Genomic DNA, 17,500 nt, shown 5'->3' with positions numbered 1-17,500 from the left:
TGACTGACATTTTAATTACTGCAGTTTGGTTGTTTTAAACAGCCATTCTGCCACAATAGCATCCCCACCTTCTATATTTTATACTGTCTTTATTAATGGTCTATGTGTGTGTATATATATGTGAAACTGTGCAGCTTGACCAAAGGCAGTAAAGATGTGAATTTCTAGAAGTTGAAAAAAGTGCCGAAAATGCCTTTGCTAAAAGTACAGAAGAATAGTTTTACATAATCATTGGTGCTTTTATCAAGTAGCAGACTGATATGCAAACCAGCTGGTTTGCTAAGCTCTTTTTGAAGTAAGATTTTCATTCTTCCAAGTATACCAGAAGTAAATAGAGTGAGAAAATTTGAAGAAAAGAATGCAACTTTATTATGCTGTGGCATGGTGATTGCATCCTGTGTGCTTACTGCAATCAGGTTTAGAGAGTTGCTGTATAATTTTGGCTTTTACATGATATCATTCTTTTACTTCTAATAGTATTTCTTTGTATGTGTTCATTATTTATGTTTATTTTAGAGTTGAGGGAATGTGATTGCAAGATTGAGTAAATGAGAGAGAGAGAGAGCGAGAGCGAGAGCGAGAGTGAGAGTGAGAGCGAGCAATATATTAGTTCCAATAGAGCAATAAAAATTTCCAGTCATCCTCAGCAGAAAAGATATAAAACTGAAAGTCCTAAAAAAAGTGAACAAAGAGAATAAATGCATTATTCATGTATTTCAATCTGTATATATATCTGAACACATGCCTAAACACACACACCATTATTGACACACACAAAAGACCTCCATTGCATAGATTGGACAAAGTCATAAAAGAACCACAGAACAGCTTCAGCCCATAAGCAGTGGACCCCAGGAGACTGGCCAAAAGATAGCAAAGGAAGGTTACATTGACTTGCATTTCTTTATCATATATTGGTTGTGAAGGAATAAGTGTTTATAGAGTCACATGATACATGTCTTACTACAGTTGTGTGTATACATAATAGAAATAGAAAGAAAAGTAGAATGAATTTCACTGACAATTTGGATGATCAATGAAGATTTCAGTTAAAGTATGTTCATTTTTTGTTTATTTATTTATTTATTTATTTTTTCTCTCTTATTTTGTATCTGAAGTTTGATAAGGTACTGTATGTTGCATGTGTGCCTGTGTGTATATGTCTGTTTGGTTTATGTCTAAGCTAATGTAAAACTATTGTTATGACGGCAGTCTAACTCACCACCTCTTTTCTGTCATAGAGTGTTGTTCATTACTGAACACATTGTATAAAATTTTGTACATATGTATTTTTCTTGAGATGTTACTCAATTCTGATCTTTGTGTATGCATAATGCATGCACCCATGCATTTGTACATGCATGTATAAATGTATACATACATATACAGTATATGTAGACTTGTACATATATTGTATACATGTAAATATATTCACATGGATGTACCTGTGTAAACCTTCATGTATAACCCATTTTTAAAGAATGAGGAAATATGCCAGTGACTTCTTGTTATGCTTGTGTATGACTGCCATAGCTTTGTTTGTTATGGGAATTGGACAAACATCTGTGGTTAAGGTTGCTATCTGAGAAATTTCAGAAGTTTGGCATTGGTCAGAACTCATAAAGCAGCTCAGAGTGCAAGAAATGGAGACCCGTGGCATTGCATTGCATTTGTGCTAGTGGTTTTCTGTTTGGTTCATCAGCTAATGGCATTTAAGTAAGTTGTTTTGGCTTTGTTGAATTGTTTTCATTTATTTATTTACCTAATATTCAACCTTAGGGCATTTACTCTTCCAAACAATATTTGGAGTAGAGACAGTGATAGTGTTACTGAAGTCTGTGTATGCAATATTTCTTTCTTACAACTTCTCATATTTTTACACTGGCAGTTACTCTTTAAAGTGTGTTGAGTATTATAATTATTATTTTAACAGAAAATGTTATAGTTGAAATATTACTCTTTGTGGTGTGATTTTTGAAAATCCAATACTTAAGACCTACACAGGAGATGGGCCTAGGCTCATTATGAAAAAAAAAATTATGTATATGTATGTTTGCTTTTTACAATTACGAGGGTGATCCATAGAATTGCCATATGGCCATTTTTTTCATAAATGGGAACAACTTGTTTATTACTCTATTGACAATCACTCAGCTTCTAGTACTTAAAAATTTCCTCAAGTTTTTACACATTCTAAAAATTATGTCTTCCAAAACCAGCAATCAGAGTAATACATACCATCAGGGTCAAAGAAGAATTATTGTTAATCTTTTAGCTGTACCTGTGGACTCAAAAGAATTTCGTTCCTCGTTTACCCTAAAAAATAGATAATATTGTGTAATTTTTAAGCTGTTTGAAAACTATTCATTAAATAAAGATAGTGATGTGGGAGAACAATAACATCAAAAAGATGCAAAGGGAGGTGGGGGTAATAGAGGAGGAACATGAGCAATTTTGGTCACAAAGTCCAGAATACAGATTGGGAGCCATTTGGTACTGAGGTCGATGCTCATCTGGGGAAGAGTTGTGAATACCCTTGTGTGTGTTTTCATTCATGCTTCCATACCGAAAAATCCTTTACCGGACGTCTTTCAAGGTCAGTCTTGCCACTGACAGGCTTATGCTTATGTCACTAACTCCACTCCTGCCAACTGTTTTGGCATTACAATTGTTTTTTGAACATTGTACCTATGAATATATATACAAGAGTGTAAATTTATGACAGTGCTTGATATAAAGGCCAGCACTGTTTGGTGTATTTATATATTTCTCTAAAAAAAGTGCCATGTATATTGGGAAGTTTTAAATAATTGTTTTTTAAGAGATGATGTTTGATTAACCCTGATTTTTTCAAAGACCTTTTGAAATTTTTGCATAAAATCATCCCTGCTTATTCAAAATTCATATCAGTTGGATGAGAGAATGTACTTTATTTCATAACCAATAACTTTCTCCCTGTTACCTCCCCACCAATCTGATGCGATTGTTGGGGGGGGGGGGAGTGTTGGGGATCTCCCTTACCTTGGACCTCAGCCCCAAGTTCAGCCAATTTTGCATGTTCTTTTCTTCTCCCCCTTTCCTTTTCCTTCTTTTCTCCAGCACCCTCTTCTATCTTCTTCCCAAGATGTAAGAGCGGTGTCTTTAGGTCAGTCCTGAATGGTCTCAGGGAGCCATGGGCACAGGTCATTACCCAACCTCCAGAAAACATTCCTTCCTCTCCTAATATCCTTCCATATTACTACTCTTCATCCTTAGTGTTACCTCCCTGCAGTACTACCTCACTGAACAACACTTTCTCTACCTCCTGCCCTCCTCTTCCAACAATGTCTCAAAGACAAGCTGGCTGTTTCCTTTTGCAACCCTTCTGATCATTCATCTCGTATCACAGTTACATCTGAGTCCCAAGCTGACTGGCAAACTTATTCCTGCCCAGTCTCACTCCTCCCTTTATACTTGTACTGGAGCTGTTTCCATCTCCCTGGCTGATTGCACTGTTTATGACGGATAGGTCAGACTGTCAGTACTGCCTGCTTGCCTGCTTGTTGATTATGATGCATTATCAGTAAAATACACTACTCCCCCCAAAGGCTACCAAAAATCCCACACCAATATTGCCAAGGTTACCTTCCTATAAAGTTTATATTGGTGAAGGGTCCTTCCTTGCCCAATTATATCAAACCCTTCCCCATCAGTCAAAAGTGCTGGCTCACTCCACAGCCCACTACCCTCTATGTGCCCAATCTGGCCATGATTGTTCAAGCTTCCCTGTGGATCATGTGTACCGATTGTGGTTGCTCCCATAATGCATTTTATTGGGGCTGCCCTGCCTACAAATTTGGTAGATTCAAACTTGACCTCACTTTATACGAGGCAAGGCTGACAAGGTTTTTCTCTTGCTCCCTACTCTAGTACTGTCCTTTGTTCTGTTCCTCCCACTTCTCCCCAAGATGTTTTTACATCTCCCCCTATATCTCTTCCTCCTACTCCTTGCATTCTCACTACTACCCCCACCCTTTCCCAGTCAATTTTTTTTGCCATTCTAAATCCAGATACTCCAACCTCTACTTCCCTGGTTTCTCTAAATGTTCTACCCCATTTTCTACACATCTCTTTCTCTGCTTCTCAAATGTGTCTCCTTTTCTTCCCCTCATAAAAAAATTGCTTCTCAGACCTCCCCAGCCAACTCTCAGACCTCCCCAACCAACTCCCTTTCAGAAATTCTTGAAGACATTCAAAATTTTCTAATCATTACTCAAAAAAACATATCTATCCCTCATCCACCCTCCAATCACTCTGCTCCCATTCCCACTACATTCAAGGTAACTGGCAACATCTATTCTCTTCCTTCTGATGTCCCCCCTCCACCCTTAGTGCTATCCAGTACTAAAGGAATCTAGCACATTTGTTCACTTTTTAACCATACACTATTTGTGTATTATTGATTATAGTCCACTCCATGGATTTTGGTGCAAAAAATTGGTTTAGTATATTGTTCAAATAGATTCATATTACATATTACATTTATACTTGTCATGTTTGATTCTGGATAACTATACTGATTTTAGGCTCATTTGATTTTGCATCACTTTGTGGAAAGGACTGTTTCTAAAGTTAGTCACACTCTTCACTTGTATGTTTATGTTTACTTTTGTGTAAGATTATATCATATTATAAGATTTTTGGTATGGACAGAAAATATCTCAAATGCAGTGAAAGAATATGGAGTCATAAGGTCTGGTTAATGGTTAATGTTTAGAGGAAATAAATGGTTAGACATCAAAGGTCATATAGTACTATGGTAAGGCATTACCAAAAAGGGTGGAAATGAATTAATGAACAGGATGTGTTAGATGTCAAAGGTTGTAGACCACTAGATTAGAATGGTAATGAAAAGGGTATTGAGGGGGAGCAAATGGAATACGGTGGGGATTTGTAAAAAGGGGATGGGATTAAAGTTATAGGGCTATCAGATCAAATGGAGAGTATGTGTCTGAGGAAGGGAGAGTAACACTGTATGAGGAAAACTGCAAGAGCTATTATAAAACAATCAGAGGGTAATGCAGTAAGAAACAAAATTGTAGAAGTAGAAGAAGAATTCAGAGAATGAAATAAGGGAACAGGAAGGTGAAGTATTGGGAAGAGTGTCAGAAGGGGAGGGATCTAAAAACATTTTGTGACATAAGGCAGTCATGTGTGCATCTTGGTGGGAGTGGTAAGGATAATGGGGAAGGAAGAGGGAATGGTGATGCACATGGAAGAGGAGAGGATAGGGTGTTTTTGGGTGAGTGGGAGGAAGAGAGGTAGGCAGAACTTGAGGAGGTGAAGGATGGATTTTGGCAAATACTTTGAATGTAGAGCGAATGAGGGCATGGATCATTCGCTTGAGTCATGCTTATGAACTTTTGGATGTCTTCAAAAGTTTCTGGAGGGAAGTTGGGTGGGGAGATCTGACAAACAAAGGTTTTCGTATGTGGAAGTGAAAAGGGATAGATGTCTGAGGAGCAGAGGGAGAGGCGGGTGTAGGAGAGGTTGTTGTAGAAGATGGAGTGGAATGTTTAGATTGGTGTGAGAGGTAGACTGAGAAGGAGGAAGGATAGGTACCATGGAGGTGGTAAAGATTGGAGTATGGGATTAAGACTGGCAAAGGAATTTGACTAGGGGAGAGCGAGAGTAGAGATAGGATGGTTTGAGGTAGAGGGAAGAGATACTGGGGGAGATAATAAGACTTCTTGAGAAGATGTTAGGAGAATAGGTAGGAGAATAACCTCGTCAGCATGCCTTTAATCTGGCCTTACGTAGAGTGAGGCCTAGTTTGAACCTGAGAACTGCAATGTCAGATTCAAGTTTGTAGGCAGGGCAGTTCCCATAAAATACATTGTGATTGCCACCACAATTGGCACAAGTGCATGACTGAGCAGAGCAATTTGAACAGTCATGATCAGGTTGGGCACATGGAGGGCAATGGGCTGTGGAGTGAGTGTCTGGGTGGGTCGCCAAATCACCAACATTGACAGGGAAGAGGTAGATATGGTCAGACAGGGTAGGGCACTCCAATATAAACTTCATGGGGAAGATCATGTCTATGGAAACTAATCTTGGCAATATTGGTGTAGGACTTACTTTGGCCTCTAGGAGGAATACCATAGCACTGGACTGCCATTGCATCATAGTCGACGAGGCATGCGAGCAAGTCGTTTTCAGTCTAATATTAACCCATAATTGACGGGTAGCATTCATAGAGGCCGGGGCCTCGCTGCCGGGGGCTTATATCGTCGCCCGAGCATGCGCGACCACTCATGCCAAATACCAGCATCCCATGCCGTTTCTTCATAATACTACGAAGATATGTTGTATTTTCAATTTTCATTATTTTTTACAGTCTCTACTTGCCAAACTTCCTGATAAATCAAGACTGAAGGGTATTTTTGTTGTTATATAGACTCCATAGTTGATCATTATTCGGTCTATAGTCCGAATAAAATAAGCAGTGTGTGGCATCATGGAGTTGAAATTGTCGGTTTGTTGCATTTTTTTTGTTTGTTGCATGGTAAAAATGAGTGTTAGAACCGACTTAATCACACTTTCACTGGCAAAAAAATAATCTTTTGCCGTGATTGTAACAAAAAAAAAAAAAAAACTCATGGCATGTCCATGCATACTCTATGGCATGTGCGTACGTGCCCCCGGCAGATGGTCCCGCCATGCCATGGCATGTACGTACATGCCACCTGTCGGCAATGGGTTAAGGGAGGAGTGAGGTTAGGCAGGAATAGGTTTGCCAGTGAGGTCAGTCAGGGTAGAGAATGTGTGAGCTTGGGACTCAGCTGTAACTGTAACAAGGTATGAACAATTAGAAGGACTGCGTAAGGAAACTTTGCCTACTTGTTTTTGGAGAAGGTGTTGGAAGAGAAGGGTATTGTCAGAGTACAGGGCTGTAGGGGGAATTACGAAAAAATTATCCCACTTGTTGGGCCAAAAAGGGTACTAAAAAAATAAGGCTTGCAGAGATGGAAGCAGTAGACGGAAGAGGGTGGGAGGAAGGTGGGGTAGTATGAAGAAATGTAGTACTGTTGGGGGGAGGATAATAAAGGTGACTAGTAGTAATAAGGGGGGTGGGGGTAGACAAAGACTGCAGTAGATGATGGGACAGAGGAAGGGGTTTATTCTGAGGGATGAGTAATGACCTGGGTGGATGATTCGGAATGGATTGAGTTGACCACAAACATTGAGGGGGTATTTGTATCAGTGGTCGGGAAACCAGTGAAATAATATACTGATGGGCTAATTGATGAAGGGGCAAGCCATAATGTCCCTAATAAGGGTAAGAAATCTTAATTGGCCATGGTGAGCCTGAAATAGATGGGGAGAGGAAATGGTTTACCCCTCAGGGTCCCTATGAGGGATAAGGGTTAGGCAGTTAACCAAGGGAATACTGTGCCCATGGCTCCCAGAGACTGCTCATGACTGACACAAAGCCAGCCTTTCATCTTTTCAGCATGGCTGAAAAGATGGGGATGCTGAAGAAGAGAGGGAAAAGGAAATGGGGAGAAGAGATAAGAGGGGACATAAGAAAAGTTCTAAGTGTATGCTACAGATGCTAGGAGTTTTATACAATAGATACTATAACCCAGGGAAATTTCAATGATAATTAATCATACAGAATATAGTAATAACAATCTAATTTATGTTGTCATTTAAATTGATAATTATCAAAACATTCTTCATCCTTAATTGCTCTACACAAGAAATGAAGATATGAATCTCAGGTTGAAAGAAACAGCAATGATGCAAATCTTAAAACTTATTTACCATTACACTGCTTGAACTACAAGTTGAAGGATAAGTTTAATAACAAAGTATGAGAAAGGAATTACATTTTATTTTGTTAAATTTATATACGATATCCCATTTCTGGATTTACTACTTTCCTAAAAATACATATATATAAATAAAAGAAAAATGTTGAATGATCAGTGGCAAATTTTAAGGGGAAAAAAAAAAGCAAAAGTAAGAACAGTTAACATTTGTTTTCCAGGCCATATACTTTTATCATTAAATCCAAGCTGTTTAAAAACCAAATACAGATAAAGTACTGAATAAATGCAGTGTAAATACAAGTTGCATAGGCAAGATTAACTTTCCTGCTTTACAAAACCTGTTAAAGTGAACTTATCTAGTAATCTATATACACAACTTTCATACTAGTAATACTTATTATACTAATGAAACACATTGTGGCAATCTCAATATCCAAGTAAACTAAAAACTAAAAAAAAAGTAGTAATAATAATGAAAAAAACAAAAATAATAATAATGAGAAAAAAAGGGTAAATAAATAAATAAATAAAAATAAAGAGTAAATAGTAACATTCTTAGAGGAATAACAAAACAGAAGTACAAAACTGCATAACATGTGAACAGAAATATTTCACTGAATAAAATTTATGACATATTAGCTAAAAGACAAGCTAGAAGATAAGCTAACACATCAAAAGTTTAGAATATGTTAGCAGAATGTCAAGCAATGCATGGAGAATGGGAAGCAGGGGAAAATCATTTCATATTTTTACAGTTTAACTATAAAAAGATTGGAGAAAATCTTGAAATAGAAAATGCTATGATTTTCTTTACTATCAATCAGTTACATGCACACCTTTCCAGCCAAAGCAGCTGTGTTCAGTTCAGAAAGCTTTGTTAATCACTGTTCTATATATGATCTTATCTCATAATGCAGCAAAAATGAAAAAAAGATGGGAAAAGAATCTTATTTACAGAAGTCTGTCAATACCAGTAAAACTGACATGAAAAAAGCTCTGATGGACAGCAGTTATCAAGGCTAGGATGATCTTGAAAGAGCAACAAGGAGAAAACTGAACAATACAGTACCACGAGCTAGAGGGCAAGAGAAAAAGAGAAGAGATTGCACAAGCATACAATACAAAGTCCCACAAGCATTCTGCCAGTATAAAGCTTGGATAGTCAGAGGTCACCCAGGTCAATTCATATTGTTATAAAAGATATGCTGGAACCCTGACCATAAACCCCAAAAGTCCCCGATGTAAAAATCTAGTTGGATACATTTGACAAAAAACTTTAATAATCACTCCCTCCATTTTATATACTTTCAATATGATCTATTTATGCCCATGTTTACAAAAGCTACCAGGGAGTGGTGTTTCTGCACTTGGTAATAAAATCTAGTACATTCCTCTACCATTACGTTTGCAATATAAATAAAAATGTCATTCTTTTTTATCCCACTGTATAATCACAAATAAATACAATGGAGAAATATTAATCAAATATTACAAATACCCTTTGTAGAACACTAAATGGAATGACCTATAGTTTTCAGCTTCAAGGTCAATCTACTTGTTACTGATTAAAAGGGAATACAAAATATCTTTGTTAGAAAAGATCCTGATCAAAGCACCTAACTTTGTACAAAATTCAAATAAACTTGTTCGAGGACAATATCACAATATTTGAGACCCCCCTGTGATCACCACTCAGTGACCCGAGGGAGTAGGCAGGTCTTTGGTACACTCTTGGATCCAGGGATGCGCCAGTACCCCCTCGAGGTTCAAGCGAGCACGAGGGTTGTGACGGAGTAGCTGGGGAAGAAAGAACAGGATTAATGGAACCTTCTTGTCTTATTTGTCATGATTATGGAAGGCCTGTCAAAAACTGACAGGATTTTTCCTGCAACTTTTTCATTGTGATTGAGGTGTATGTAGGTCCACTTGTATACCTGGTATGTTTGGAAAGTTTCCTTCACTTTATACCATTCCCATACCCCTACTTCCCCTGTAGGCCCTTCTATCCCTGAACCAACACATAGTTGTTTTCACACCTCTAATTTCTGATATGGAGTGAATGTAGTAATTATGGTAGTGCATGGCACATTCCATCCAGCCCAGATCTTGATCTTTTCCTCTTTCCTCATTTGCCTTCTACACTATACTATTGTGTATCACAAACTTACCTCCATGTATATCAATGTCTCTTTACCATATATACACCTCTACAAACTAATAAATACCTCTATGATTTTAAAAAGTAAAAACTAATTTTATATGTTTATTTACATATTCAATAGCAATCTGTTCCCAATTTCATTCATAAACATAGGGTAACTGTGAGAACATTTTTAAACTCTCCACTTTACCACTACTCATGATCTATGATATGTGACAGTAAAATATACATTTTATGGGGCATCAAGTTGAGCTAGGCAAATGCCTATAATAAAATTTAACAAGGTTAAACTCTAAAAATCATGCCTTTTTTCTGGCTGAGGAGACAGACAAGCTGGAGGATTTGCAGTTCTTAGGGATTAATGGTGGGGATTGAAGAGCAGGAAGGTCAAGATAGTGATATTATTATTAACCAATTCATGGCAGACACTTGCAGTTTTGTTTTGTCAACTTCACAAATGTTAAGTCGTGAAGGAGTCACTAGCTAGTCCCTCTGACCTCACCTGCTCATCCCAGGTCTTAAAGGCTTTTTCTTAGCAGCTGAATCAAGAATGACAGTGATGGAATATCATACACTGCAACAGACTTGTGACATAGCAAGTCTTAATCCAATGAAACCAGGATGGCATGTACACAAATGCACAGATGACTGCACAAGAGCTTAGATACCTGGGAGTCAAGAACTAGTCCTACCTATCATACCTATTTACCCTTTTTCTTGATTTTTGGGAAGATTCTTATTTGTATTGCTATTAGTATTTTAATACCACTATAATAACCATAAAGTCAATGGACTAATTTCAGTATTAAAAAAATGAAGGAATAAAGAAATGAGGCAGCATGACATGCCCTCTAAATGTAAATCAAAATTCACAAAACAAGACTATAGTGGACAATACATATATCCATTAACAGTTGGTTAAAGGACTTTGTCTGCCACCATGTCACAATAAAGGCTGTATATCTAACAATCTTCTTCCATCTACAAAGACACTCACCTTAACAATGAGGTCCTTAGCTCCATCTGAGACGTGGGACGGGAACCGCAGATCTACGCTGGTGATGCGTTTGTAAGTCCCGGAATTGGTCTCTGCCTCAAAAGGAGGTTTGCCACACAGGAACTCATAACAGAGAACGCCCAAAGACCACAAGTCCACTTTCTCATCGTGGGCCTTTCCTTCGACCATCTCTGGTGGGAGGTAATCCAGTGTGCCACAAAGTGTAGTCCGTCTGAAAATATAAATGAAAATGTTAATTTTTTCTCCTACGTTTGTCTACATATGATCCTTTTCCTTATTCTTTCCAACTCCAACCCAAATATAACATTTAAAAAATGTAAGATTAATAATATATATATATATATATATATATATATATATATATATATATATATATATATATATATATATATATTGTATATGTATATGTATATGTATATGTATATTATATATATATATATATATATATATATATATATATATATATATATATATATATATATATATATATATATATATATATATATATATATATGTATGTATGTATGTATATCCCATTCACATAACCTACCTTGAAGATGGCGCATGAACTGACCAACCAAAATCAGCAATTTTCAGGTCACCTCTGAGACTCAACAGCAAGTTTTCTGGCTTGATGTCTCTGTGGATGACTTTCTTGGTGTGGCAGTATCTGGAAGGACAATCAACTTGTAATGCAGTTGCATGGCCATATATATATAAGAAATCACTCTCTTTCAGGTGAAGATATACTCTTTCTGTAAGTGAGATAACTAGCATATGTTATATATGTCTTTAGTCTTAACATAACTTCTAAATGTTGCAAGCATGCAGGAGTTGTACCAAATAAAGTCACAGTTATCCATATTGCAATAAGTGAACTTCAACTACACCACTCTCCCATTATATGGCAGATGAATATCTAAAAGGCAAAGAAATATAATTTGGACAGCCCTAAACACTGTACACTTTAATGAAATGAAAACTCTAGTCCATTTTCCTGGAAATATAAAAGGAAAGTGGCGTGGAGAAGGGGAGGAGGAAGTAAATGAAAATGGAAAAAAAAAAGGAGTAAATACTCTAACCCTTACTTGAGGGCATTTGCAAGCTGCATGATGTACTTGGCTGATCTCTTTTCATCAAAGTGGCTGTGAGGCTGCTGCTGCATCTCCTTGTACAGCTCTCCACGAGGCGCGTACTCCAGGATGAGGTACACTCGCACATCGTCGTGGAAGTAGCCGTAGAGTCGCAGGATATTAGGATGCCTGGTGGTTGGAAGGATGTTTTTACCTTTCATTATGAAGTGATCAAAGCTTGCAAAGTTAATATGGAGTCCTCTGTTGATATGGTGTCCTGGTAATTCTAACAACAAAGACTGAAAGATCCACTGTCACACACTTCAGATGAAAAAACAAAAAACTCTTAAGCAGAACCTACCCAGAGCATTAAACAGTATAAAATAAATAAGGAAAATAAATGGGAAAAGAAGAAAGAAAGAATGAATGAAAGACGAAGAACAAAAAGAAGCCTTCCCTCACCTGAGATGGGCTTGGATCTCAATCTCCCGCCTCAGCTGATGCTCCACGTTGGCCTTCTGCAGTTGTGACTTGAACAGCACTTTGAGCGCAATGATGTACTTGCTTGACTTCTCTCGCGCCAGGTAAACGTTGCCGAACTTCCCCCTCCCAAGAGGACGGCCAATCTCAAAGTCATCGAGGGACCACTTGCGCTTACTTTTCTCCCTGCAAAATTGGTGGACTTCATTGCAGTGTGGAAAAAAGGGGAGTGGAGATCTTTTAAAAAAATATCCAGATCAGAGTGGGAGGAGTAGTTGGATGAGGGAATGGGGAGAGAGAAAGAGAGATGGGGGAGGGGGGAGAGGGAGAGAGAAAAGAATAGAGAAAGAGAGAGAGAGAAAGAGAGAGAATGAGAGAAGAGAAGAGGAGAGAGAGAGAAAGAAGAGGAGAGAGAGAGAAAGAAGAGAGAGAGAAGAGGAGAGAAAGAGAAGAGAGAGAGAGAAAAAGTGATAGAGAAAGAGAGAAGAGAAGAGAAGAGAAGAGAAGAGAGAAAGAGAAAGAGAGAAAATGTGAGAAAGAAAAACGCAAAGGAAAAGAAAGAGAAAAGGCAAACAGGAAAGAGAGAAAGCCGGAGAGCAACACAAAACACACAAAAGAAGCCGAACGTCCCAGCACGAACGAAGCAAGCCCCAAGACCCACCCAGTGCTGCCCGTGCTGCTGGTGCTCTCCTTCCGCAAGGCCTCCGTGCTCTTGGGGACGTTGGAGGTCTCCTGAAGGGGCAGTCGCAAGGAACTGCTGCTGCTGCTGCCTGCCATCGTCCCGTTCTCCTTATTGGTCAGCATTTACTGCACCGCGACTGGCCTGCTGCTGCTGCTTGCTGTGGGGTCGAGAAGGTGATAGTGTTTGTTCTGAAATGAGTGGGATACGTTGTTGTTTAATTTGAGGTATAAATTGCTGACGATTGTATAATAATTCAAGCGTGCTGTGGCCTACGTGCTCGTCGTCCAGCAAAGGCCGGCAAACCCCAGCTGCAAATCCTCTGGAGCTTGAACTGCGCTCCCTTATCCAACGACAAGAAGAGGTTTACCAGTCTAACCAGAATATGTGTGGTAGAGACTACGTTTGTACGGGTCGCTGTGGATCTGTCGATAAATCTTATCCCGTACGAGTTTCACAGGCATCTGGATGTATTAATCGCCTAATGATAGCGTGAAAGATCTTTATATAATATGCTAAAGCATTCTTGGGATCTGTGGGCAAATATCCTTATTAGTTAAACAAGTAAAAAAATCATCCATGGAAAAAACGTTCCCGTATCTATGAAACTAGCAGATATAAAAGAGCGAACTTAAAGATGACGGAATTACTAGAACTACTTCGAAAAAAAAAAAAAAAAAAAGTTCAGTATGAGTATTTAAATAAAAAAATGTATTTGTTGACTTTTCATCACACCTTTTCTTTATTGAAAGACAGGATTGCTTATTCTTACACTATTTCACTCATTCGTTAATATTTTAGACTTTGAGGATGATAAAAATCGATAAAATAAATATATAACAAATATAAACAAGATTTTTAAGCCTATAATTTCGAATTTTCATGGAAGTTATTTCTCGACTTTATCGCCTCAAACTCCAGACTGAATCTTTATGAAAGATAAGAAAGTAATGGAAAGTACGCCAAAGTACTCAAATAAATGTAATTAGCATACGAATGAGAGGTGGAAATGCATTTAAAAAAATAATAATCGACTTCTGCTTTCGTAGAATCCGCGCTTCTCTCTCACACACAAGAACTCCCCACACATTTCGTCTCTTTTCGGCCAAACTCGTCTCATTTTTTCTCAGTAGACTACACACGATACACAAGGACGCCTTCGGAAACCACCAGAAAACCCAAAGACTTACCAGAAGAGGAGAAAAACGAGAAAAAATAGCGAAGGGAGAAGGGAGCCGAGTCGCGCAGCCTTTCGAGAGATTTAAATCCGGGATCTCGACGCTGATTGGTCGAGAGATGGGCTTTAAATCTGGTATTCTTTACATACGCCTTTTCGGCTTTTGTCGTCGATTTTGAGCTTTTTAAGGGTGTTTTGGGTGTCGGTTATTATTTTAGCAGCGGTTCTATAAAATTTTCAGAGTTTTAGCGACGGTTGCGATGCGTTTGATTTTATGTTTTATATATGTGGATGGGATCTCTGAAACTCCAATGTGCTTATCATTATTAGCATCTACTTTTTCATATAAATTTTAGTATCTTGTGTATTTTTATTATATTAATTTCATAGTCCATAGGTTAAGTGTATCACGTTCTACACAATAATTCGATGTCGACAAAATAAGCTGAAAAATGATCTGACTCAAAATTATTCTTGTATGAACTAATAAATGTTCCATCATTCATTTTCATCGTAATTCCGATATTTACGAGCTCAATGGAGAATGTATGGATTGCTTTCCTGTATATACCATAAAATATGTTTGTGAAGATATAAAAAAGCAGCTGATTATCATTCACTTTGGGACCGCGCAGACGGGGGGGGGTGGAGGAAGAGGGGGGGGGGTGATAAATTGCGCCCAAAATAAAAAATAAACGACAGTTTGAAAAAAAAAAAAAAAAAAAACGTGAGTAATTTAGTTGCGTCTGAATACTTTTCGTTATTGGTAATCAAGAGCTTGAGAAATTTCTCTGAAATGCTAAGCATTTCCTCTATCTTTGGTGTTTGTGACAGAACACGCGTATTTATTTTCCCATATCTATATCTTCATCTATCTGTCTAGTTATCTAATAGTCTATACCTGTATCTATATCCATATCTATATCTATCTATCTATCTATCTGTATATATACATATATATATATATGTATATATATATATATATATATATATATATATATATATACAGATTGATAGATAGATAGATATAGATAGATAAATATATAGAGATATATATATATATATATATATATATATATATATATATATATATATATATATATAGATATAGATAGATAGATAAACACACACACACACACACACACACACACACACACACACACACACACACACACACAGACACACACACATATATATATATATATATATATATATATATATATATATATATATATATATATATATATATATATATATATATATATATATATATATATATATGCATAAGTCTCCCCTGCCAGTTGACAACCTCTCCGTCATCGAGACTTCTGCAGTGCCTCCTCGTGGCCACCCATGGGTAACTGGGCACCTTGCGGTCCCAGGGTAAACTGTGGGAGATCTCGGAGCAGCAGGAGGCATAGAGCTAGGGCCCACCGGCGTGTGGACATGCCCTAGCTCCATACCAACTCCTGCCCCCTAGCCACCCTGAGGTAACTGGGTGGCTCGGGGGAGGTGGACCTTGCCAGTCCTCCTCCCCCCAGAAAGACCCACCGGCAACGCACCAAATGATTGGATATGCTGGGGGGAGGGGTGCTGTCCTTCCCACCCAGCAAGTAAGGTGGGCTGTGGATCCTGTTGGGAGGGCAAATGTTGGGGCGCAGGAGCGAGAGATACTTGTCCCGCCAGCGCCCTAGCAAGCGCCAACCCACCATGAAGCTTGTGGGGCAAATCCCTCAGGATCCCCCACAGCCCGCCGGCCCCCTTTATTTGGGGCAGCATCGGCAGGGGCGGCAGAGGTGGCGTGCACCCAGAGTGACCGCCCGAGGCTTAACCTTAGGTGAGCTTTCCGGGTAGGCGCTTGGAACATCCGATCCTTGCAGCAGGATGAGCGGTTACCTCTGCTATCGCGGGAGCTGGAGCGACTGGGAGTTGAGGAGGCTGCCCTCTCGGAGGTGAGAAGACCTGGTAATGGCACGATCAGTATGGGTGGGTACACCTACTACTGGTCGGGCCACAGTGATGGTTACCACCTCCAGGGTGTAGCCATAACCATATCCAGCCGACTTCAGCCCTCGGTAGTTGAGGTAACACAGGTTGATGAGCGTATTATGGCATTGAGACTGAAACATACTTTTGGCTTCATGTCTCTTATTGCTGTATACGCTCCTACCGATGTATGCAAACTCGATGTGAAAGAGGCGTTCTGCGCCAAACTCACATCTGTGGCAGACAATTGCCGCCGGTGAGATATTCGCATTGTTCTGGGCGATTTCAATGCATTCTCCGGCTGTGACCGAGCTGGCTATGAGATATCTGTCGGCCCCCATTGCTCGGGAGCTGATCCCAGCAGCGAGAATAGCCTCCTTCTCCGGGACTTTGTTAGGTCCCAGAAAATGAGGATCTCTGGCTCCTGGTACCAGCGCTCCAACCTGCATCGCTGGACATGGTACAGCGATACGGGTACAGTGGCCAAGGAGATCGACCACATTTTTGTTAGCACACAATGGAGGATCCTCCAGAACTGCATGGTTTACTGGAGTGCCGAGTTCTGTGGCACTGACCATAGGCTGGTTGTGGCTACCCTGCAGGTCCACTTCAAAACTCCCCATCCCTCCAGTGGCCACCCTAAAGGTGTGGTTACACTGGCCATCGATTCATGAAATCTAATAATTTTGAGTGGATTTTGCCCACCGATTGGTTCATTCCACTGTTTTTTTGCCTACTCGTCCGAAGCGATGGTTAACCCGTCGATCCATCGATGTTCCAGTGGAAAAGTCATACTCGTTGAGAGTCTATAGTATACATGGCATTAGTCTAATTATATATATATGCATTATAATTAATATATACATAAAAAAATTACAGTTATTAATTATAATTGTAAATAATCATATATATACTTATATTAATTATTATTTAAAAAATAAAAGAAAAACAATGCAATATATCTTGTATCCTCATTTGACGGACGAACATAAACAAGCGCGCATATTTTTCGAAGAGGAAGAAAGTCTTCTCGTCATATTTTTGTAAAGAATGTGGAATTCGGAAGCAATTACCTCTCTTTTAGAGAAAGTACACCAAAAAAATGTCCT

At 38.8% G+C, this 17,500-nt stretch overlaps 2 protein-coding genes across 3 annotated transcripts in view; one reads left to right on the top strand and one right to left on the bottom strand.

Annotated features, from left to right (window-relative positions):
• Positions 1-2,823, top strand: part of LOC119598330 (tyrosine-protein phosphatase non-receptor type 14-like) — a 35,225-nt gene extending 32,402 nt beyond the window's left edge. Inside the window, exon 21 of the mRNA XM_037947986.1 lies at positions 1-2,823. This exon is cut by the window's left edge and continues 578 nt beyond it. The gene's annotated coding sequence lies outside the window, so the exon portion shown is untranslated.
• A 5,185-nt stretch (positions 2,824-8,008) lies between these two features.
• Positions 8,009-14,523, bottom strand: LOC119598741 (aurora kinase-like). Of its 2 annotated transcripts, none has more exons than XM_037948527.1 (7): positions 14,419-14,523; positions 13,211-13,388; positions 12,532-12,735; positions 12,085-12,258; positions 11,547-11,666; positions 10,976-11,207; positions 8,009-9,614 (listed from the first exon to the last, which is right to left on the bottom strand). In XM_037948527.1, exons 2-7 carry the CDS (start codon positions 13,351-13,353, stop codon positions 9,510-9,512), a joined length of 978 nt encoding a protein of 325 aa, XP_037804455.1. In that variant the 5' UTR covers positions 13,354-13,388; positions 14,419-14,523; the 3' UTR covers positions 8,009-9,509. The 2 variants fall into 2 exon arrangements, with proteins under 2 accessions (XP_037804455.1, XP_037804454.1); XM_037948526.1 differs by having other exon boundaries at positions 13,211-13,419; positions 14,419-14,522.
• Positions 14,524-17,500: the final 2,977 nt, after the last annotated feature.

This window comes from Penaeus monodon, chromosome 41 (genome assembly GCF_015228065.2).
Source record: "Penaeus monodon isolate SGIC_2016 chromosome 41, NSTDA_Pmon_1, whole genome shotgun sequence".
NCBI classification, from domain to species: Eukaryota; Metazoa; Arthropoda; class Malacostraca; order Decapoda; family Penaeidae; genus Penaeus; species Penaeus monodon.
The sequence above is the reverse complement of the archived record's forward strand: the minus strand, read 5'-3'. Positions and strand labels throughout refer to the sequence as shown.